The sequence below is a fragment of the Nicotiana sylvestris genome, chromosome 9, assembly GCF_000393655.2.
Source record: "Nicotiana sylvestris chromosome 9, ASM39365v2, whole genome shotgun sequence".
Classification (NCBI taxonomy): Eukaryota; Viridiplantae; Streptophyta; class Magnoliopsida; order Solanales; family Solanaceae; genus Nicotiana; species Nicotiana sylvestris.
Genome location: NC_091065.1, coordinates 36,455,189 through 36,479,505, shown reverse-complemented (window position 1 = coordinate 36,479,505; position 24,317 = coordinate 36,455,189). Strand labels below are relative to the sequence as shown.

At 36.8% G+C, this 24,317-nt stretch overlaps 1 protein-coding gene across 2 annotated transcripts; it reads right to left on the bottom strand.

Moving 5' to 3' along the window:
• Positions 1 to 574: 574 nt before the first annotated feature.
• LOC104223302 (uncharacterized) lies at positions 575 to 22,621 on the bottom strand. Of its 2 annotated transcripts, XR_011402078.1 has the most exons (16): positions 22,436 to 22,620; positions 22,112 to 22,268; positions 21,927 to 22,012; positions 20,190 to 21,339; positions 20,003 to 20,070; positions 17,765 to 17,847; positions 16,935 to 17,034; positions 16,641 to 16,726; positions 14,809 to 14,891; positions 13,947 to 14,074; positions 13,737 to 13,838; positions 5,351 to 5,644; positions 5,044 to 5,166; positions 3,984 to 4,363; positions 2,079 to 2,207; positions 575 to 1,067 (listed from the first exon to the last, which is right to left on the bottom strand). XR_011402078.1 is itself a non-coding variant. In XM_070155723.1 (14 exons), the coding sequence occupies exons 2-14, from the start codon at positions 22,113 to 22,115 to the stop codon at positions 3,980 to 3,982; spliced, it is 2,691 nt and encodes an 896-aa protein (XP_070011824.1). In that variant the 5' UTR covers positions 22,116 to 22,268; positions 22,436 to 22,621. The 2 variants fall into 2 exon arrangements, 1 of the variants encoding a protein (XP_070011824.1); XM_070155723.1 differs by lacking the exons at positions 575 to 1,067; positions 2,079 to 2,207 and having other exon boundaries at positions 3,980 to 4,363; positions 22,436 to 22,621.
• Between the last annotated feature and the right edge of the window lie 1,696 nt (positions 22,622 to 24,317).

Below are 24,317 nucleotides of genomic sequence, written 5' to 3'. Positions count from 1 at the left end.
GTTGGTTAAATAAATGATTTCGGAAATCAAGAAAACCCTCAACCAAAAATGGGTTAATGACATTCCAGTAACTAACCATTCCTGCAAAATCCTAAAGCTAGAATACATTATGCAGAGACTTACATGATGACTCCTTCAACATTGTTAAGGGCTTTCTTTGCAATCTTGAATTTATCTGCCAGACTTTTGGTCATCCACGACGTACTTGCGGATAAACAAGACAATCCCATCTCGAAGGGATTCATACTCGGGGGCAAACTGAGATTAGCCAAATCTAGTGATCAAATACCAGATAATTGGACAAAAAGTTAAAAATTCTCAACTTTGAAGTGACTGTCAATTGATCCAATTGTGCTCGTTTAGATCGGAACACAAGTATGACTCCGCATAATATCCAAAATTGATCTGGCAAATGTTAGATTCAAAAGCAATAATTTGAACCTCCTAGCCATAAGAGACATAGGGCTAAAGAGTGCCAGCAAAGGATATCTCAGAATTGGTTAAACTGTTTACTCTTGTGTTTTCTTGCTTCGCAAACTAACATTTTGCCCGTTTTCTAAAAAGTATTACGGCATCTAGAAATTTCTTCATAAGCATACTCAGACGAGATAGCCTAGATTAGTTTCTATATCAATTGTCCAAAGATGGTTTCTTTTACACAAATATATAGTAGTACTCCTACAAAAGAAAGCAGCATTATCTGAGTTACGCTTATCAACAAGATTCATCAAAAAGCATCACAAAAGTAAGTTTCTGCAATTAGCGATTTCGATTCAATTCTAAGCTAGCAGCAACCCATTTTTCATCGCTGCAAGGCAAAACACAAGCACCATTCGGAAGCTCCATGTTTTCATTCCGGGGGAAAATGAAAATCTTCTCGTTTGGCAAAATACTGGTCCCAGCATATGTACCAGAATCAACAGACTCCGCAATTGAATGATCAAAGACCGCTGAAGCAGAAGACTGCCCATCAGGCGAGCAGGAGGCAGCAGGACATGGATCCCTGATAACAGAATATGTTTTGGTTGCAGTTGAGCATCTGTGTCTTTTTGCATTTGTATCTATTTCTGCAGATCAGGCCAAATAATGAGTACTGGCACATAACATAACTGGAATAGACTAAATGATGCAGCTGATAAATTGGAAGAAACACAAAGTGTGCGTAGATAATATGCCTATATAACCTTGTTGTTTAAGTTGTAAAGACTAAAAGCCAGAACCAAGATGCATGGCTCCAAGACAGTAGAAAACTGAGTTGGACAAAATGCAGCTCTTTACTTCTAAAGAATTAATGTGATTACTAATTGATGTTTCCAATAAGACTAAATAGGCTGCTGCTCTATAAATGGATATTCCCTGATATTGACCTCAATTATATACAGCCTAACTAAAAGAAACCCTCATAACGACATTGTTTTGAGATATTGAGCAAAAAAGGTATTTGGCCCAAAAGATGTAGAGCCATATCACAGTTCCCAACTTGATATCATGATATGCATGTTACTGATCAAACCTATTATACATTAATTTAAAAAGGCAGCGCTTTGTTTTGTTTGCTGAAAAGTTTAGAAAAATGTTTTCCATGTCTACTTTTGCAGTGATGCATTAAGAAATTATACAGCTTCCTTAAAAGAAACAAATCATTAACAAGAATTTCAATGTCAGCGATACTCAGTTTGATTCTATCAGCAATATTAACGAAATACCATGAGGGTCCAACACAGCTTACCTGCTTTACACGAATTGAGTGAGAAAATCTCATGTCCAAATGCTTGGTTCAATTAATGAATTTGGACTTCACAGGAATTACCATATTTAAAGTTTGATAATACCATCTAAGACTTTTATCTTTCTTTATCTTGACTTCAACTACTTTCCATGACATAACAAAACCCTCTACAGCTAAGAATGACCAAAACAAACTTGTGACAATATTTTTCCTTTCCAATACATGAAGTTACAGTGACACAGCTGGTAACGCGATACCCGTATATTTTGTTCGATAAAGAGCTTCCACAGACAAGAAAGCTATCACACCAAAACTGAAGAAAGTCAGAGTAAAAAAATCGAGTTAGCACCTTCTTTTTGCAGATTTAGTTCTTCAATTATCAATTTGGTTTTCTGCTGAACAACTGGTTGTGGTACATCAGTAGCAGCACATCCTGAACCAGCTGGAAGGACCTTAAGAGATTCACCTAGTTGACCGCCTGAAACACAAAAAGTATGAAATTGCATACCTGACTTAGAACTTGCCAATGAACCCAACCCTTCCGAGGTTAACGGTGTTGGCTTCGGAAGAGAAACAAAAGATATTTTCTTTAAGTTACAGGAAATAAAGAACATAACGATTGAGTAAATAACCTGATAATTGAGCAGAAATATTTGGATAAATGCAGGATAATTAAATTGTGAAGTGGGAAAATGTATCCAGTCTAGGATCAGCCGAAAGAAGTTTGACAGGTAGTTGTTAGTTTCTCTTTGGCTTACCAGTAGTACTAGTATTTTTCTTGTATTTTTCGTATTCCGTGTTCTTTATTATTACATGTTGTGTTATTCGCTTCTGTTACCCTATTTCATTGTTATTGCTACTGTTCGTTGCTTTATTTTCATTGTTTCTTGAGTCGAGGATCTATGGAAAACAGCTCTTCTACCTTCACAAGTTAGGAGTAAAGTCTACACACACATATCTCCCTAGACCTCACATGTGGGATTACACTAAGTTTGTTGTTGTTGTGATGTTAAGTAAGGAATTTACAACGTAATTTCTGCAAGAGCTGTTAGGTGAGTTCTAGGCGCTAAGCGTCGCCTATAGGGGGCACGCAATCGGGTGCCTGGAGCATAAGCCTCGTGAACAAAGAGTTCCACACGTGAGTCTTGGGGCGTTAGTGCCTAACTTGGGGCGAGCCCCAAGAGAGTCTCAACAAATAGAAAAGGAAGTATATCATATTGAATTCAACAACTACAATTTAGAGCCTGGTTGGATTGAATTAAAAAAAAAAGTGCCGCACAAATAGCTTATAAGCCAAAAAAAAAAATTGAGGTTGCCCAGCTTATTGCTTTTAGCTTGTTTTAAGTAATTTTTAACTTATTTACGTACTTTTTGACTTGTCAAACACTAAAATATTAAAAAGAGCTTCAAAGTTGATCTGACCAACTTAAAAGGCAATCCAAACACCCTCTTAATATTTTTTATATTCTTTGATTTTTATTAGAAAGACACACCCGTGAATTGCGATGGAAGCGAAGATAGTAGAATGAAAGTGGGATGGAAGGGAAGAAAGCTAGAATTAAAAGCTTTTGATGGTATTAGAACTTTTCATAAGTTGCTATTCCGTTCCCGACATTCTAACATTTTTAAAATGGTAAAGGTTAATTGAAGAGTTTTTTTTTTTTTTTTGGTTTTACACCCGATATCCAATGCTCGGATTGGATCCCACTAAATCCAAATTCATGCCTATAAGGATGAGGAGTTACTTTGAAAAGAACAAACATATCCCGTTATAATGGTGAGTCCTTTAGCTAGTGTGTTCCTTTTCATCTTTTAATACTTTTCTTTATTTTGTGACTGAGAATTCGCTGTTCCAATTTCAAATCTGGGTGAATGATAAACAACTTCTCATTCCTTCTCCACTTAAAAATACCAGATTGCCTTTTCATTAATTAACTGGTTGGGTTTTAAAATTCTTTCTTTTTGTCATTGGAGGACAATAATGCATAAATAGGTAATTAAAAAGTAGTAGGCCGTGACTGGAATCAAATATGAGCTCCTGAGAAAGGTTCACAAGTGAGACATTATGCAATTCCAAATATGAGCTAGGACACTTCTACACTGAAATTCTCGTCACATATATCCTATGTAAGTTGGTTAAATAAATGATTTCGGAAATCAAGAAAACCCTCAACCAAAAATGGGTTAATGACATTCCAGTAACTAACCATTCCTGCAAAATCCTAAAGCTAGAATACATTATGCAGAGACTTACATGATGACTCCTTCAACATTGTTAAGGGCTTTCTTTGCAATCTTGAATTTATCTGCCAGAGACTTTTGGTCATCCACAACGTACTTGCGGATAAACAAGACAATCCCATCTCGAAGGGATTCATACTCTGGCATAACAGCAATTCGAGTAAAAATGTTCCACACAAGCTTTTCAGGAAATTCCAAGATGGTCTCGAATAGCATCCGGAAATGCATGATTCTTTTTGGAGTCAGTTGTGAAGAATCGCTGAGATCAATAACCTTTAATATAGCAAGTGAAAGGCTAAAAGAAGCAACCATCTCCGCCACAAACTTGGATAGGTGCATTGATCTGATCAGCTGCATCGAGTCGAGCTCCTTGAAATGATCCCAGAGGCAGTACTGCAAATGACATTGGATTAGCATGGTTATGGTTTTGACATTAGTATGTAATACCCTGTTCTTTGGAACTAATTACACTTAATAAGTTGCACTACCATTAGGAGGTTAGTGCGTGTAATTTTGTTGGGTGCAACCATCAGCTCATGTGAGTACCATTTTTCAGATGATTCTCAAACATAAACCCCCCACCCCACCCCACCCCACCCCACCCCAAAACAAATAAAAAGGGAAAATGAGGACCAATGGGGTGAGACAGAAAGAGTAAAAACTGTCTGTCCATAGTCTCTTCATATTCATCCTTTATAGCTAAAATGAGCATATGATCTCAAATAGTACTATTTTATGTATCAAGGAAATTCTTGAACCACCACTAAGGTCTCAATTTAACACACTATTAACTTGAGTCACAGGTCAGAAATAGACTATTACTAAGAAAAACTTTGAACCTCTAACTGCATACATCAATCCAAGCAGGAAACAAAAAGCACAAGAAATTTGCACTGTTCTATCTTCATTTGTCTTTTCTTTTTTTCCGACTTGCGTCAAGATGAGATGTAAGTTTTCCCTTTCTAGAGATTAGGGGATGTAACAATTGAACCCCCGCCCCCCTCCCCGATTCCCCAGGTGCAAACGATCACGTAAAACAACTTGGCAAGGATACATTTGAGCAAAAGGCATACCTGCAGAGTGAACTTATGGTTTTTGTCATGGCTGCATAACTTGGAAGCTAGAGCACAATAGTACTTGTTAAAAGCTTTCTCCTGTAAACAGCATTCTACCAAAACTCTCATGATTTCCCTATCCTGCATGTATAGATATTAAAGAATTTACACACTTGAAGCACAGAGCCAGTGTGATCCCACAAGTGGGGTCTGGGGATGGTACAGTGTACGCAGACCTTACCCCTACCTAGTGTGAGGTAGAGAGGCGTTTTTGATAGACAAGCACAACAATAAATTACAGGGAATTCAACCAAGGGGTGCCAACCTGCTTGCCTGACAAATCCAATCTTAGAAGTTTCTCAAATGCATCAATATAGTCCTCCCCACTCATTATTACGCAGAATATTGCCCTTCTTGCATCAGTGTTCATCCTCTGAGCAGCGGCAAGCTGGAGCATCTTTTGAGCCTCAGTGACCTCCAAGTCAATTGTGTTGGCAACATCTTGAATATCAGTTGTTGTGGAATCAATATTCCCAGCTATCCACCATTGGCCTCTCTTGTAAGGATCAAGAAGCTTGCTCCACTTCAATCCACGAATCAATATATCATCTATTCTAAGCTGCGATTAAGATTAGCAAAGCACATAACGAAATTAACATGTACATCCAAGGATGACAGATGATGAGACAATGGTGAGTGTGGTAATCTAAGGAATGTCAAATTTAATGGAATTTGGCAAGCTTATTACCATCACGTGTTGCTTTTGTCCATCCAAATAACAAAAGAATAGCTTTGCAACTTATTTACAGAGTATTTTTTGCCCTCTACATTTATCTTTCGCAGAAAATTATTGAATCTTGCAAGAGTAGTGTTCTACCACTACTAGATCGACAAATATATCCATTAGTTTCTCTAGAGCGCAAGCCAGCACATTTTCACTAGATTTAAAAGGCCATCTTCCACAAAATCCAATCATGAACCAATTTTTGCATTAAAGTAAAATAAAGATTGGACATAAAATGGATCTCATATCTGGTTAAGACAACAACAACAACAACAACAACCCAGTATAATCCCACACGTGGGGTCTGGGGAGGGTAATATGTACGCAGACCTTACCCCTACCCCGAAGGGTAGAGAGGCTGTTTCCAGGAGACCCTCGACTCATAAAGCAACAGAAGCCGATATAGTAGTACCATAAAAATGCATAATAAAATAATAGCAATACAATAGATATGAAATACAGAATATGACATACGAAAAAGATGACTGGTATAGTAAGACTAGCAGGTAAAGCCTTGCATCAATAGATGACCAATGACATTCTGGTTAAGAATGATGTAATATCAGTCCTGGAGCATTTAAATATTTCTTCTGCATATCCAATTACCAGAAATAGAGTTAGTTAAAATATAGACACAGTAAGTAAAACATGAGTTCTTTTAGTACTCACAAGGGACAAACAAATTTATAACTCCAAAAAGAAAAGATACTAGAAGAGGGGAAAAGGGAGGTGGAGGAATCAACAAAAAAGTTCCAGAATTGGAAATGAAGAAGTGAGTCGGTTGAACCATATAGATACTGGCTCAGAAAGAAGAAAGAAAGGGAGAGCTTTCTATTAAGTATACTTTCGGAGAATGATCAGGAAAGGTTCATCTGAAAGGAAAAGGTGCAAATGACTTATCGGGCAGCTTTGCTACTCACCGAGGAAATTCACTTTTTCGATCTCCATATACATACAACAAAAACAACTATGCCTCAGTCCCAAACAAGTTGGGGCTAGTGACATGAATCCTTGCTTCTTTCTTTAAGCTCAACTGATATCTTCATCATACCAAAATAAAATAAAACTGAAAGTGAATATATATATATATAATAATAATATTACAAGTTCACTAGCAAGTCTAAAACATATTTCCAACTAGGAGGTATCACCTATATGGATCTTTTTCTTCTATCGTGCCCTATCTTAAAAGCCAAATCTTCATTGGTTCCAAGGATTTATAGGTCTTTCGAGATCACTTCCTTCCATGTGATTTTAGGTCTACCCGTCTCATTTTAACAGTTTCACTCACCATAGTTTCACACCTATGGACCGATGCATCTGTAGGTCGATGCAGGACATGACCAAACAATCTAATATATACTTGCACCTTCTAGTGAATGTGGTCATTTTCAATCTTATCTAATCTTGTATGGACGCACATTCATCTTAGCATATGTATCTCTGCAACACTCATGTAGTGAATATATTGGACTTTAGCCCAACATTCACTCTATATAACATTACCAGTCTTATAGCTATTCTATAGAACTTACTTTTCACTTTGGTAAGCATCCTTTTATCACATAACACCCCGGTAGCACTTCACTATTTCAACCATCTAATTATAATCCAATAAGTAACATCTTCATCTATCATTCCATTCTCTTAAAACAACAAGCCTGGATATCTAAATTGTTTACACTTTGGCACCGCCATACCATTTAATCTCACCTCAACTTCGTTCTTCTCATGCTGACTAAACTTACCGTGCATGTATTCAGTCTTACTTCTACTCATCCTAAAGCCTTTATTCTATAAGGTGCTTCTCCATAGCTCAAGCTTTTGGTTTGACACCCTCGCTAATTTCATCAATTAACACAATACAACAACAACAACAACAACAAACCCAGTAAAATCCCACAAGTGGGGTCTGGGGAGGGTAGTGTGTACGTATGCCTTACACGTACCTAATGAAGGTAGAAAGACTGTTTCCGAAAGACCCTCGACTCAAGAACATTAAAAATGAAGCAATACGAAAACAATAGCAACAACAAGGTAATGAGACAATCATCAATTAACACAATATCAAAAACAAATAGCACACACCATGAGACATCATCTTATATCGTGTTGGTTAGCTCAGCTATAACTAGGGTAAACAAGTAGGGGGCTCAATGCCGAACCTTGGTATAAATCAATTGTTATGGGAAACTCCTCTGTATCTCCTACTATTGTTTTCACACAAGTGACAGCTCCTTCTCCAAACATGATCCTTCCAATTCTTCCCTCTTCATCTTGATAATACACACTTCTTTTTTATGGTGGTAGTGTTCGGACTAGCTTGCGCCACCTCGACTAGTTCTACCGGGCATTTGCTACCTCCCACCAACACATTACGGGTAACCCTGTCTCCCAAGGTTTAGACACACACACGTGCACATATAATTGAAAGATCTCCTTTATTGCACAATTTGATGATTACGGTACTTTATGCATAAGGTCAAAGTACGTATTATGAAGAAAAATAAGATTTGAACTAGAGCATAGGCTTGACTAGATTGTTGGATTTGTGATTTGACGTCATCCACCAAAAAAAAAAGTATGTTCTACCTTTTATAGCTTTCAAATAGTTAAGTAGCAACCAATCCATCATGTGCAATCTCTTCTTTGTTACTAATCATCAACCAAATAGACCAGTTGTCTCTCCTACCTTTGATGTGCCTGTGCACTATCATGGGTCTCCTAGAGAGGAGTAGTTCAAGGGCAATCTATCATGTGTTTCCAAAAAGACCCTTTTTTTCTCTCAACAAAGAGAATACACTCTTAATTCAAAAAAATCAACTTTTTCTTGGTATGAAGCAATAAAGGCATTTGTGACCATAAATCAGAAGTGATAATTTGGCAATTGGAGAGCTGGATGCAAGTTGGACTGTTAGAGAGTCGTTATCAAGAATTTGTAGGAGAAAACTAGGAAGCCCCTGTGCCTAAACCAATTCTAGGGGCCAACCATTCTCCAAAATTTCATATAAGCACTGACAGAGACCTTGACACCCATAACAATGAGAAGCTAAGTTGCCCCGACATGGCAATTTAGTTTCCGCACCCGTGTAGACACGACACTAAAATGGGTATGGGTATGGGATCCGTACCGAATCTGGTCAAACAATTTTGGGTACTTTGACCACAACGAAAGGAAAAATTCGAGACGAGATACAATTTGATTCCCGAAATCAGAACCAAAACTAGGGTAAATTTGAAGAAAGTAGCATACTTTATCTGCGAATGAATTCTTTACTTATCTACAACTTGAGAGTAAAAAAGAAATTCACGTTTTACAAGCTATACATAAGTATTCCACAAAATTTCTCATAATTTAGAGATATTTTTTATATTTTTTGAAATCTTTTCAGCCGGATCCCCGCACCCGTATTTGTACTAATATTTGTATCCCTGAATCTTAGAATTTACATTTCAAATGATCCGACCTCTAGATCTGCACCCGTGTCAAACACCCACACTCGTATCCGAGCAACTTAGATGAGAAGATGAATAGAACATTCAACGCAATGCTTGCTTAATTCACACGAATCATTTCCCAAGCAATCTCAAAGTATTGCTAGACTATTTCATGTTTTTCATCTTTATATTCAACTCAATTACAATTGAAGGAGAGTGTTGCATGACTAGTTGAAACCTATCTTTATTATTTCCTGAGAAAGACACCAGTACCAAAATTAGCATTCCAACTCTATCCTCCAGACCCAAAGGTCAAGGGGAACTCAATGCCTTGATTTCAGATATCAAAATTGGAGAAGACTCAAAAGGGAGCAGCAGGGAAGGCAGCTGTATAAATCGAAGATGAAGATGAAAATTTGTAGCTGGAATAACAGGGGTATAAACAATCACAAAAGGAGGAAAACAATTAAAATGCTGGTGAAAAGACGGAATGTTGACTTGTATTGTTTTCAAGAACCCAACCTAGGACAGTGCAGGATCGCTGCCCAATCATGCTGGAATCTGGTGAATTTGAAAAGAACAACTCCTATTTTAAGTTCGAGAATGTGTGGCTCGAAGATGAATCTTTCATTGACTTGGTTGGAAACTGGTGGAAATCCTCTGATATTCATGGGAAACCAGACAAAATGTTAGCCAGAAAGCTGAAAAGTTGAAGAAAGATATTAAAGAATGGAATAAAAAAGTATTTGGTAGACTGGAGGAAAGAAAAGCTAAATCCCTCAACAAGTTGGAAGAACTGTATGTTTCTGAGTTGGGTGTTCCTGCAGCAACTGGGAATTTATTGGAAAGGGGTGAAATTCTTAGAGAACTTGAATGCTAACACGGAGGAGACTTCCTGGAGGCAAAAATCTAGGCTGTGGATCCAAAAAGGAGACAAGAACACAAGTTATTTCCATGATGTGGCGACTGCTCATAGAGGTATAACTCTATTGATAAGCTGCAGACCAAAGGAGCTTGAAGATAAATCTGATGATATCAGATGGCATACAATAAAGTTTTAGGAACTTGTTTACTGAAAAGGAGCATTGGAGTGACAGCAGCATCTTGACTTTATCTCTGGAAGATAGAGAATGGTTGCAAAGGCCTTTCAACTTGGAAGAGCTTGATGCAGTGGTAAAGATGTTAGTTGGTGACAAGGCACCTGAGCTGGATGGCTTCGACATGACTTTCTTTCAAAAATGTTGGCACATTCTGAGAGACGATGTCTTTAAGTTTGATGAGCAATTTTACTATGAAGGCAATCTGGAGAGAAGTTTCAATGCAACTTTCATGATCCTCATCCCGAAAAAGAAAGGAGCTATGGAAATCAAGGATTTCAGGCCTATAAGTCTTTTGGGCAGCATTTAAAAGATCATATCAAAGGTGCTCGCCGAAAGATTGAAACTGGTTATTGGCAAGCTTGTCTCCGGCAACCAAAATGCATTTATTAAAGGAAACAGCAATTAGTGCTGTGCTGGGTAAATGAGTGGCTTGATCACTAACAGAAGGGAAAGAAATCTGGGGTGATATGCAAATTGGACATTGGGAAAGCCTTTGCTGGCGTAAACTGGGAATTCTTATTTAAGCTGATGGATTTAATGGGAGTTGGAGCCAAATGGATACAATACATCAAGTACTGCATTACTGCTGTTAGAGTATCCATCATCAATGGCTCTCCACAATGTTTCTTCCCCACACAGAAATGTTTGAGGCAAGACGATTCACTCACCTTTATCTTTTTATACTCGCAATGGAAGTTCTCAGCCTGATGCTTAAAAGGGCCACAGAATTAAAATGGATCGAAGGTTTTCAAGCACAAGGCAGAAATGGAAATAAAGTGGAAGTGTCGCATATCTTTTACGCTGATGACACCCTTGTTTTGTGTAGTGCAGATTAGTGTTTGAAAAAGCGATCGCTTCGTCGCTTTAAGCGCGAAGCGACGCGAAGCAACAAAGCATTGATTTTCCCAGAGAGAGGCGACTCGACCGTGTGAAGCGCACGCTTCAGTGGACAAATCGACAAAGCGTCGAAGCGATAAAGCGATCGCTTCTGTTAAAAAATCGCAGTTGGGCCCTTTTTTAAAAAAAAAAAAAAAAAATTGGGTCTGTTTGTAAATTATACAAAACAGACCCCTAAGCTCGCTTCTATAATTGCTCAACAAAACAAAGACCCCTTCTCTCTTCTTCATCGACAAAACTAGGGTTTCCAGGTAATTTTCTTCTTCTCCTTTCTTCTTCTCATTTTTTTCTTTCTTCTTTCTTTCTTCTTCTTGTTCCCATCCAGATGCTCCTATTTTTTCTTTCTTTTTCCTTCTTTCTTTCTTCCTTCTTCTTCCTTATTCTTTCTTTTTTCTTCTAAGTTCTGACCAGTCGCTGGAGTCCAGCGCTTGTTTGATTCTTCTGCTTCCTTTTTCCTTGTTTCTTCCATTATTTATATATGTTATATTTTTCAGTTTTTTTGATTTCTTTAGTGTATATTTCAGTATATAAAATTAATTATTATATATATGTTATATTTTCAGTTTATTTGATTAATTTTATATGTATTTCATTTTAGAAAATTCATTATTATATATATATATATATGTATATATATATATATATGTTATATTTTAGTTTATTTGATTTTTTTAATGTGTATTTCAGTTTATAAAATTAATTATTATATATATTATATGTATTTTAAGAATTGCGCTTCACTTCAATGAAGTGTGCGCTTCGCTTTGTGCTTTGCTTTTGAAGCGAGGCGAGCCCCTGTCGCTTTTTTGTGCCTCTCGCTCTCAAAAACACTAGTGCAGATGAAGGAAACTCTTGCATCTGAAAGCAATACTGTTAGCTTTTGACCCTATTTCTGGTTTGCGTGTAAATTGGGCAAAAAACCAGCATATTTTCAGTAAATTCTGATCACATCATTCACAAGCTGGCTGCTATCTTTTGTTGTAGGATTGAGAGTTCCCCTACCATTTACCTTGGTATTCCTTTAGGAGAAGAAATGATGATGCTAATGTCAGGCAACGGGTGATTGAGAAATGTGAAAGAAAGTGACACCATGGAAGCAGTTCATTTGTTTTAGGGTAGGCTGACACTAATGAACAGTGTCTTAGATGGGGTTTCCACACACATAATGACCCTATTTCCCATGCCTGTGAAAGTGAAAATAATAACTAGACAGGTTAAGGAGAAATGTCTTGTGGGACGGTAGCTAAGAAAAAAAGAAGGCCCATTTGGTAAAATGGGGAATTGTAAAATCTGGTGGTCTGGGAAAAAAAGAATTTAAAGTTGCAGAATAAAAGTTTGTTACTGAAGTGGCACTGGAGGCTTAATGATAACGGTAACGGCCTATGAAAAGATGTTATTTACTGTTAAATATGTTAAAAGTGAGGAATGTGTTGGTGCTAAAAAGGCGTATGGTGTGTCTGTCTGGAAGTACACCAGGAACCTTTGGGATGAATTTTTTGATAGCCTCAAGCTGAAAGATGGGAATTGAAGGAAGGTGAAGACGTCGACTGACAGGTGGCTTGACGATATTCCTTTAGAAGAACAATTTCCAGACCTTTATGAAATCTGTACAAATAAAAGTTGGCTGCACTGTAGCAGACTGCTACTCCACCTAGGGATGGAATCTTCATTTGAAAAGAAAGCTATTTGACTGGGAAATCGATGGCATTAATGATTTGATCCAAAATTTGGAAACAGCATCTCTTAGTGTTCATGTGACTGATACTTTGAGATAGAAATTTCAGAAAGATGGCAGGATCACAGTCGAGACATGTTATACAAAACTCTTGGGGAGAATGGAAGGAAATTATGATAGTTGGTCATGAATCATCTTTTGCTTCACTGTACCTTTACCAAGCAGATTTGGGCAAATTTCTGGCCATTTTTGGAGTTCAGTGGGTCATGCCAGGGTGCATTAAACTTGCTGTAAGTAGCTGGTATGAGCAGTACTCTACTAAGAACATAAGATTATATTGGAAAGCAATTCCTACTTGCATTTTCTGGAACATCTGGCAGGAAAGAGCAACAGATGTTCTAATGGTAGGAGAGAATCTACACGTTTAAAGAGTCTTTACTTATGGTGCAGGAAGGATATTGTATCTGACATGAACTCTATGTTAGATCTTTTGCCTTCCTTCAACATACAGAAGGAAAGCTTCTCTGTCGTAATCCTTTTGGTTACCTTCTTAGTACATTCTTTAATAAAATCTGACATGAACTCTATGTTAGATCTTTTGCCTTCCTTCAACATACAGAAGGAAAGCTTCTCTATCGCAATCCTTTTGGTTAACTTCTTAGTACACTCTTTAATAAAATAATTTACCTTTTTCATAAATAAAAAAAAGGAATTTATAAGATAGATGAAATGCTCAATGCAAAGGGGACCAAGATCAAATGATTAAAATGTGCCAATAGATAATTATTCATCCAAAACAGCTGAATCCAACAAGCACCTTTTGTAGCCATTTCTTTATTCGGGTAAGCTGCAAGGTATCCTCCTTGGTCCTTTTTTTATTGTTTTTGATATCACATATCATCTCAAGCATGAACTCCATCTGCCACAAAACCAGTACGCAAATATACAGATTAACGAGGTTCCAGAAACTTATGTGGTCAGCAGAGGTAGAATAAGAAGCAATCTTTTTAACAAAGCATTAGCATACCCTTTTTCCGATAGTGTTTGATTGCCCTTCTCCAGATGAAGCTTTCAATTCATTCACCCTATTCTGAACGCTAACTATAAAGTTCTTCATGCCAACGGGATCATCACCTCTCAATTTCATCCCACAAGCTGTTCAGCAAAATCATGTAGGATTAAATACTATATAATACTCGGACTAATCAGAACTGGAAAAAAAATCAGTTGCCAAAATACATTGTGTTTTGCCACATTGATACAAGAACCAGTTAGCTTCAAGGAAATTACTAAAACATTCCCATGATAATGCGAGTAATTTCACAGTTTATACGACTTATTCCTTCTGATATTCATTGGTCAAATTTTTCTATCCTTATAATTGATTTTCTAATGCTTATTTTGCATTCTACGCAACACGAACGAAGGAATTAGATAACAAATTTAAAGCTTTTACATACCACTTTGTGGTAAAAATTTTGGTAAGACACCCTATAGAGGTATCATATGAGCCCAAATAAAGGTCATCTTATCTATACTCTTTTTAGCATAAAAGCTGACAACAAAAATTTTAATTTAAAATGTTGAAAAAAGTGGAGCATTCTTCACGTTTGGAACATACAAAGATAGCAAGAAAAAACATTTGCCCAAGTTAAGAAAACTTTTTTTTTGGTGAAAAGAATGTTAAATCATAGAGTTATAAGAGATGAAGGGAAATAAGTCACCACGAATTAACACTGCCCGGTAACTCATGAATAATTTGTTTTAATTTCTCACTATTATTCAAGGAAGAGAGAACAGGCCAGGAGTAAAGAAGGAGAAAGTAATTGGATGATGATGATCAGATTATTCCAACAAAGAAAGCCACAGTCAGAAGGTAAGTTTATTACCTTGTAGGACTGTCAATATGGTAGAAACATCCACTTCTGTCAATCTATTGCTCAACGTCACCAGGAAATCATATATCAAGTCACTGAGAAGCATAAGAAATACAATTGAATTAATGAGGGTACGAATATATGAAAGTAACTACAGACTACTTCTCTTAATTCTACAAGGATTCACATCATGATTAAAATATAAAGAAGAAAAAGGACACAAGTTGCCAAAATTCGCTGCAGCTCTTGTTGCTCCTTTGAAATCTAAGTGAGGGTATTCTCCTTTTTGTTTATTTACGGTAGCACATACAGGGCATGCAAGGAGAGGGAGGAGAGAGAAGATTGTCAATATTGCCTCTTACCCACAGGGGGACGAAGAGTAGTCATTTGCTTGACATGTGGAAAGTGGTAAGTATTACAAACATCTTTCTCTATGTTGCTCTCCTTAATTTATTTGCAAATAACATCTCTTGTATCTTTTCTGATAAGGTAAACGGAACTTCATTAAAGAAGCACCAAGTAGATGCAGGCATAACAAATAAAGTGAGCATAATCTTCCGAATAGATTTTCCAACTTTCTATTGACCACCACTTCTGTAGGCTTCCGTGATGTTGTAGACTTCTGTAGGCTTCCTTGATGTTGTAGACGACTACACCACGTACCCCCAAAAGAAGAAGATTATGGACCATATTCCTCTCACCATTTGACAGTGAAGTAGGAGGTGAGAAGCATCTTCAGATAGTTGTGCACATATAGCATCTATTGCTGAGTGAGGAAACCCCTCTTTGTTAACTTGTCATGTGTTAAACATCCTCCAGAGAGGGCTGTCCAAGTGAAACATGCAATCTTGGTAAGAATCTTAATTTTCTACACTAACTTCCAAAGCCAATTCTCTATGATGTTACTGCTACTGGACAATTTCAGGTAGCATGACTTCACAGCAAATAAACCATTACTGCTGCAACTCCACACCAGGTTTCCACAAAAGATTTACAACACCTCTAGTTCCCAATCTTGAATGTTTCTTCCAAGGAATAAACTCCAGTTTCCACCTCTACTGCATTGATTAGCAGAGGCATGTGAGAGTATCAGCTTATATAACTGCTGGAATTCATCCTTTAAGAGTACTAGAACCCAGCCATTTGTCTTCCCAGAATCTGACATATTCACCATTCCTGGCTTGAGTTGGGTATTGTTTCTATATTCATCCCATAGCTTACTTATAAATTTCCATGGGTTAATTCCATGTGATGCTTGGACTGTTTTAGTGTGCCAATAATCTTCTTCGCCATGTTTAGCCTTCATGATTTGTCTCCAAAATGCATTTTCCTCAGAAGAACATCTCTTCTTTTATCATAAAAGCATCATATACATTCTTGTTTAATCTAATACACATCACACGTTTTAGCAACTGCAAATTATGGTAAGACCTGAATCATAGGAGCCCGGCTGAATGTTCTTCTACCGGAATAAGGTAAATTCGTGAATGGCTAAAAAGGCTTAATTTTTGAACAATTTAACATGGGGTGTCAAATTATTTTTGGAATATTAGGGGCCCGTCTTCAATCCATATATTAACTTTGTTTCCTGAGGTTCACTTATGCAAGAACATCAGAGAAGTCTAGATCTATCTGATCCCACAAGAATGAGCTAATTTCCTACTCGTCTCCTCATATATTTAGCAACTTTACAAGTTACAGCAAATATATTGAAGGAAAGCACCATAGAAAATCTAACAACAAGAGTAAAAGAAACAAAGGAGATATGGAGGCATGTGTACAATGCCAAGGTTGTCCACCTAATAATCAAGTCAGAGAGTAATCGATTCAGATTTAGTGGTTACCTTGAGCAAACTCCAAAAGTGTACAAGTACGAGAGCAGAAGCATCAGGTTCCTAACAGACAGGTTATCTTCATTCAGATACTCATCCTAAATAAAACATACAACAAGTTATTTACGTTGTAAATTTATTTTGTTTTGAAGTTATGTGAGATGGGACAAGCAACATATGCTTTTAAACATTACTACATAACATAGACTTTAAGAAGATTAAATGCGCCTCCACTAAATTCCAACTCCTTTTTTTTGGAAAAAGTTCTTTGATCCATAAAACTACCACTTGTAAATGTGTCGATACCTCAAAACATTTAGCCAGAGATGCCAGAAGTTTTGCGCCAAAATCCATCCCAACCAAACATGTCATGCCAGCAACAAAAGCAGCAAAAACTGCTGCATACCTTTTACACAAAAAGTAAAAGAAATAAGTGAATTGAGAGTGCAAAATTCAGCACCAGAAGATGGAAAGTCGAGGTATATCAGTTATAACGGAAACATGTCATTAGTAAGAGGATAGTCAGATAGCACTAACAACTAGCTAGTTGGCCATCACCAATCTTCAAGTGTTAGAAAAGGAAATAAAATGGTGGGTGACAAAACTCAAAGAGACTGCATACCCTGATATGCCATCCACTTATGATGTTTGCTAAACTACAACCAGCCATCACATAAGCAAATAAATGTAACTCAGAGCATAATGAGAGAAAACAATAAGGCATTAAGGCTCAAGGAGTACTAAAAAGGTGCTAACTATTGTCGGACTTCTGCAGGTGTAACAAGCTGAAATAACTAAAATCAATATACAGATCACCAGAAAGATTGCTTTGTGCCACAAAACATCAAAAAGGTTTCTCTGATTTGCAGACTTAAGTCCATCTTCAATCAAATTTTGACAAACAAAATTTTTATCAGTACTATTTTCAAACACTCAGTCCACTTAGCTTCTGTGAAACCCTTGTTAGGAAACAAGCATCTTGAAGCAACGTTGACAGAAAATGATACAAGAAAATTAAGCTAATGTTGGTTCCAGCTTTGAAATCACTGTTCTCTAGAAAATTATTCAGAAATAAGCTTTCTCTAGAAAATTAGACTGGATAAATTGACTTCAGAAAAGACAAGGCAAATGCTTACTGTTCATTGCCACGAGGACCTCTAGAACATGATGCCAAAACCTCTTCACTGATAATCTGAGAACCAAAAGTTCGACCAACAGACTGCCAAGGGGGAAACACTAACGTTAGGTGTAAATCCAAGTAAGTCATTTTCTAATTCACGACAATAGAACAAGAAAATAATTTATGTTTAGGTATAGTCTCACTGGTCAGGATATTTTTAAAAGAAAAGGTATGCTGTTGTGATCAAGAAACTAACAAATCAATAAATATCAATATGACAGTATGAAACAAATATTCCTGAGAAGCTTGTATAGGTAGCTAAAGATATCTGAATGTAACAGCCACAAGTGTTAACTGTAAAGACAACAAGCGACGTCAATGATCTCTCTATCCTCTGAATGGTAGCAACAACAAACCCAGTGAGTTCCCACTAGATTCTTAGGATCTAACTCCCGAATTGCTAAATGTAATTAAAGAAGTCACTAACGGCTTTATCAGAACCACTGAGTCCAAACGCAGTAGGGGTAATCTGAAACCTCAAAGACATATACACCAATAAATTGTCTCAGCCATATATTTCACTATAAATTATGGATCCCTATCTTAGCAACAGGTAAATGGAACAGCACTGTGGAGTGTGGACAGTGCAGTTGGTGATAGAATGTTCATACAAGAAATCAGTCAGAATATTGGTGAAGAAACTCACAAATTTCTGAAGGAACTCCAACAAAATAATAAAGAAAGAAACTTTGCAGAAGAAAGAAACAGTGGCAACCCAAATTACAGAAGGCAGGTAGCCCGTAGCAGTCATCTCCCTATGTTTTTCCGGTTAGGTACATAAAAGCTTCAACACCATCTGATAATCAGGAGATGGAGAACATGGCTTTCTTCTTTTCTGAACTTGGTTTAATGAACTATTAAACCACAATAGCATACTGCCCAACAATGTTAGCAGAATCCTCTGTTTATGCTGCTCGAAGCACTCTCAACTATGGACTCAAACTCTGCAGCACCATACTGGCTTCTCAGAAACTCAGTTGATGGCAGTGTTTTGGAAAGCGTTAAGCGCAAAAAAGCGACGAGCGAGAAGCGCGAAGCGAAGCGCGTGCTTTTTTCATGTGAAGCGCAATTTAATACATAAATAAAATAAAAAAAAAAAAATAGGCATAGATAAATGGCTAAGAACTCATTAAAAATAACATATTAAGCACTAGCAGTTAATTTTGAAGAACCAGAGCAGTGAGCACTAGCAGAAAACAAAAAAACAGAAAACAGAGCAATAAAACCAGAAAAACAGAGCATAAACCAGAAAAACAAAGCATAGTTTTAGGGCACAAAAACAGAGCATAGTTTTAGGGCACAAAAACAGAGCAATAAAAAGTGGAAAAAATAGAAAGAAGAAGAGAAAAATAGGGCAGAAGAACAGAGCATAAATTAGATGTCTAAAACAGAGCAATAGAAAGTGAAAAAAAGAGAAAGAAAAAGAGAAAAAAGGAGTCGAACAGAAGAAGAAGAAGAAGAACAGAAAAAGAAGAAGAAGAAGAAGAGAAGAAGAGAAGAAGAGAGAAGAAAAAACTTACAGAGAACTGGAGAAGAAGCAGTCGTTGGAGCAGCAGTCGTTGGAGCAGCAGAAGAGCATATGTTTATTTGGCAACTGACGGTTTATTTGCCAAAATTTTTAAAAAGAAAAAACCTAGCAGATGCCTTCATATCGCTTAAGCACGCTTTTTTGCGCTTTTTCCATCACAGCGCTTCTCGCTTAAGCGGTTAAAGCGTGCGCTTTTTTTATGTGAGTCGCGATAGAACAGAGCCTCGCATCGCTTCAACGCTTAAAGCGAGAAGCGAGCGCTTTTAATAACACTGGTTGATGGAATGCGCAAAAGCAATTGGTTAGATATCACTTAGGTGCTACAGAAAGTAAGCTCAAGGTCATTTATAGGAAGTTGTCTAGTCCAGATAGAGGTGATATCTCCTCCTTCCCACAAGCAAGAAATCTTATACCTACTACTACAACACCTCTTGTTGAATTTTATTTCTTAGTTTGGCAATGTTTTGAGATCATGTTATTGCTGTGATCTCTCTAGCTTCGACTAAGTGATGTGATACTGTGATTTGAGTTTTAAGTGTGAAAAACTCTTGGACAAACTATGGTTGATGATTTTACCTACTAGTGAAGTCATGTAAATACGGAATATATTGTTTTCGTGAATAAACTAGTTCATTCAAAAAAATTGGATTAGAATCAGTAGCATACCTGGTAGATCGTGGAAATTTCACTAGTGATCGATTCAACATTAGCCTCGGACATCCTATTCAGAAGACCTGAAAGAAATTGACTCAGTTAATGGTCTTCAGGGTGCAAGAAACACAGATCATTTTGCAAAAAAAAAATAAGTTTACAAAGTCAAGCAACACGAATGCAAGTTTACCAAACATCATACCTCTTAGTCGTCGACGAATTTGAGCATGCTCTTCTGATTCACTTCTGAGGTGTGACCTCAGGTGTGGAGCAACGTATTTTCCATTTCCTTTGGCAGCGGAACCAGCAGATAAAACTTCTCCAGCTGTTGCCTTCGCATCTGTACAGCATAGAGTGCTCTCAGCTTTCTGCTCTCCCTCCTGTTCTTGATCTTCTCCTTGTGCTTCTTTATTATATTTTTTCTCTTTATATCTTTTATTTGAGGAGCTCTTATCACTCCTTGGAGACACTTCTCCAGCAAGTTGTCTATTTTCATCCTCACAAGAATCTAGAACTGAAGATATTCCCTCAAATAACATATTCATTTCATCATCACCCCCCTGTAATCTCCCTCCCTTCACCTTGAGCTTCTTCGCAAGCTTTCTTTCCAAAGCCAGATCATCATCTGCTGAAATAACCCTTCCACGCATTTCAGTTTCAAGATACTCCTCAAACTTCGTTTTCTTTCTTTTCATCTTCTTTGACTCTTTTTGCTTGGTCTGTAAATCTGTGTTTCCGTGATCAACATCGCTAACACATGAAGGATCAAACTTCCCATCCTCAGGAACAAATTTACCATTTAAAACTTCATCCACCGACTTCTTTATCTGTTTCTTGCGCGAAGTGTCAATATCAGTACCCTCCAAAGATTCACTTCCTTCAAGTAACATATCAATATCATCATCTCCTTGCAATTTCTCATTCTTCACCTTGAGTTTCTTAGCGTGTTTTCTCTCCAATCTCAAATCTATGTCTGCGGAGGTAGCTTCTCCCTTCTTTTCCATTTCAAGGTACTCCATAAATATTGTCTTTGAATTTTTATTTGAGGCATCCTTTCTTTTCAAACTCCTATTTTCCACCTTAGAAGATTCCAACCGTGGAGATGCCTGCAAGTCAACACTGGACTCCATAGAGGTCTTTGCTTTTCTATTTGAGCCTTCTGTCCTTTTCAAGCTCCTATTTTCCACTTTAGAAGCATCTACCCGTGGAAAAGTTTCTAAGTCTTTCTTAACTCGAACGCTGGAATTTAAGGAAGGAAGATGTTCATGTCTTTGAGCTTGGCTATTCTTCCGTGACTGGATTGCCTGTGTTGATTTTAAATTTGGCAATGATCTCCGCATTTTTTGTGTTTGCTACAACCAAAAACAGAAGCCAGTGTCAGAAAAAAAATCCAGTCAAGGTGAATTTCCATGCTTTATCGTGGATCTAAAGTAATAGTTAAACCTTATGTCAAATAGAAAAACATCTGCATAAATAAATATTCTATATCTACATTAGTGTTTCGCCTCATCAAATGCCATTTGTCGGTTTTTCATGAACATCCTCATTAATTAGAAACCACACATCCCCACCCCCTCAAAAAAAAAGGAAGAAGGTGCTTATGCTCTAACAACAACCTAGTAATAGAAGCTTTTAAGATAAGATGCTTTAATAATAATAGTGATGTCCGGCCAGCTTGGCTGCACCCAGGCTAATCCACCAGGCAGCCTGTTACAGTCCACAACAAGTGTTCGCTAATTATGCCCACCAGGGCTGAATCACACTGATGTTGTAGTTAGGATTTTAACTTGATATCTCTAAATTGCTATTCCTAAAACTCAACCAAAATCTCTTCCTATATACTACCAGGCTAAAATAAAACAATATGCATATTTTCAATGTTTTTCAAGCTACATCCTGAATAAAAGAATTAATTGTACATCAGAAAAAAATAATTTACTTGATGTTGGAGCCATGAATCAAACTTCTTCTGCTTTTTAGCCGACCGAGCTTCTTTTCTAATTTCCTTACGAGACGTCCTCTTATCTGAAATCACAACACAAAAGCACCCCCATCAACAAAAAAAGATCGAACTTATAAAGGAAAATCTGAAAAACAGATTATTTAACACAGAAACAGACTTACCCATTATCCAATTCCGCTTCTAGCAATCAAAAAAAAAGTGTAATGGTGTTAATGTGAATATATAGAAAGAGAGAATTAGGGAATTAGGGTTTGTATGTGAGTATCAGCGAACAGAGGGTGGCCGAGCAGGAGCAGGAGCAGGAGCGGCGTAGTTGGGCTGCAAGTTAAGACATTAACGAGCTTTTAGCTAAAATTATCACTTATTTTAGCAGTAGAATAGAAAAAGCAAAATTTTGATACCAACTTACTTTGCTAAGTTAATATTTTCAAAAGAAAGAAAAAACTTACTCAAGTAAAATCAAGATTTTACTCAAAGAAACTTACAATATCAGTTGAAGTAGAGCTTCAATCCAGTAGCCGCCGGCGATTCGGACTGCCGGTCGCCGAATTTGAGCTCGAGCAGAAGCGGAAAAGGGTTAATTGAAAAAAAGGTTTTGTTTATTAGCTAAAGGGTTTAGGCGGGGAGGCGTTGGTTTTGTTTTTTAGTTTGGAAAAGGATAAAAGTAAGACTTTAGGTTAACTATTATGTACAAGTATTTAAGAATTCAAAAAAATAAAATAAAAAACCACTTGACTAAAATAATTTTAAAAAATAAAAAGAGCAGGAGGCAGGTTTCTAACCCGAATCCTTCAGGTAACTGAAGTGCTTGAGCAAGCTACAAAACAAACTCGTCTGCCTTGCTTTTGGTTACTAAGCAGATAAATTATTTAAGGGGTCCTAGTGTATATATAACAGTATATATACACTATATAACTTTGTCAATTATACATTGAGTTAATACCCTCAAACCCGCCTAAATTATACGATTTTTGTCAGTTTCCTACCTAAATTATCGAGTGTCCTGAAAACCTCGTGAACTATATCCCCTTCATAATAAAACTCTCATCGCTTATATAGCATATTGTGTGAAATCAGTTGCGCAAGAGCGCGTGAACAATGAAAATTAGCATGAAAATGGGCCCACCTGACAACTTGAATAAAGGCTAATTAGCCCATTTATTTAAAAAACTTATATTTTATCCCATTTTCTTTATACTAGTCTCTCGCTACGTGCGTTGCACGTGTATGCCAAGTCATATTATATGATTTTTGTAATAATAGCAATATTTATTATAAAAGCAAACATTTGAATAAATAAATATACATAAGTACTAAAATATAGTTTTTGTGAGTAATCAATGATTCATCGTATGATGAATTATTTGTAGGTAAAAAAGATTGGATATTGTCGGAATCTACAAAGATGAATAATCAATTTTTTTGTAAATAGCATCACAAACACCAAGAATATTTAACTTATCAAAATATTGTAGTAGGTCATATTTTGAAAGGTGTATGAACCAATATAATAGAGTTAGAACATTTCTTTAAGCGGTGGCTAAAAAATGAAATTAACTTCATGGAAAATAGGTGAATACTATTATATCTGTTATGAATAGTTTGTACATTGGATACTACATTGAATGTCCATGTTGTGAATAACTTAAAGATTAAATTTGGCAAAATACATAAGTTGGCACCCGAACAATGGACCAAATCCCTGTTACACACTTTCTGTGGACACAAATAATATTACATACTCAACCTTTTAAAAGTGTGTCTAATACACCCCACTTTTTTCTTGACCACTTTACCTAAATATGGGTAATGTCACGCACCAATAAAGTCGTGACACGTGTCATTAACATAAATAAATAAATAAAACAAAAAATATAAAATTACACATATACCCTCATCTTCTCCAACTCCATCTCCTCCTCCACGGACCACCCAAAACATTAGAACACACAATTCAACCCAAAAATTAGAAGCCCAAGTGATTTAATCCCAGAAAGAAATAAAAACATCAAAAGCCAATAAGTCATGGCTCACACCACCATATCATCACCACAACAAGGACATTGTTAAAAAAAATGCAACAATGGCAAAGGTAGATCGAAAATTACAACTGCTTGGGTACCATATCTATTGAAGCTTATCTACATCAACAAAGACATAAACGGACTATTTTCATTTATAGCTCTCTTCCAAAATTTTGTTTGTCATTTCCGCCATCGCCAACACCAATTTCAGAATAAAAAATTCAACCTCCTCTTCAAAATAGATTGGAAGCTTGAGATTAATGCAAAATATGTATATTTAAGAGAAAATCTGAAAGAAAAAGAAAAAGAAGGGATTTGGTGGGGGGAGGTGTTGGCTGGCGGA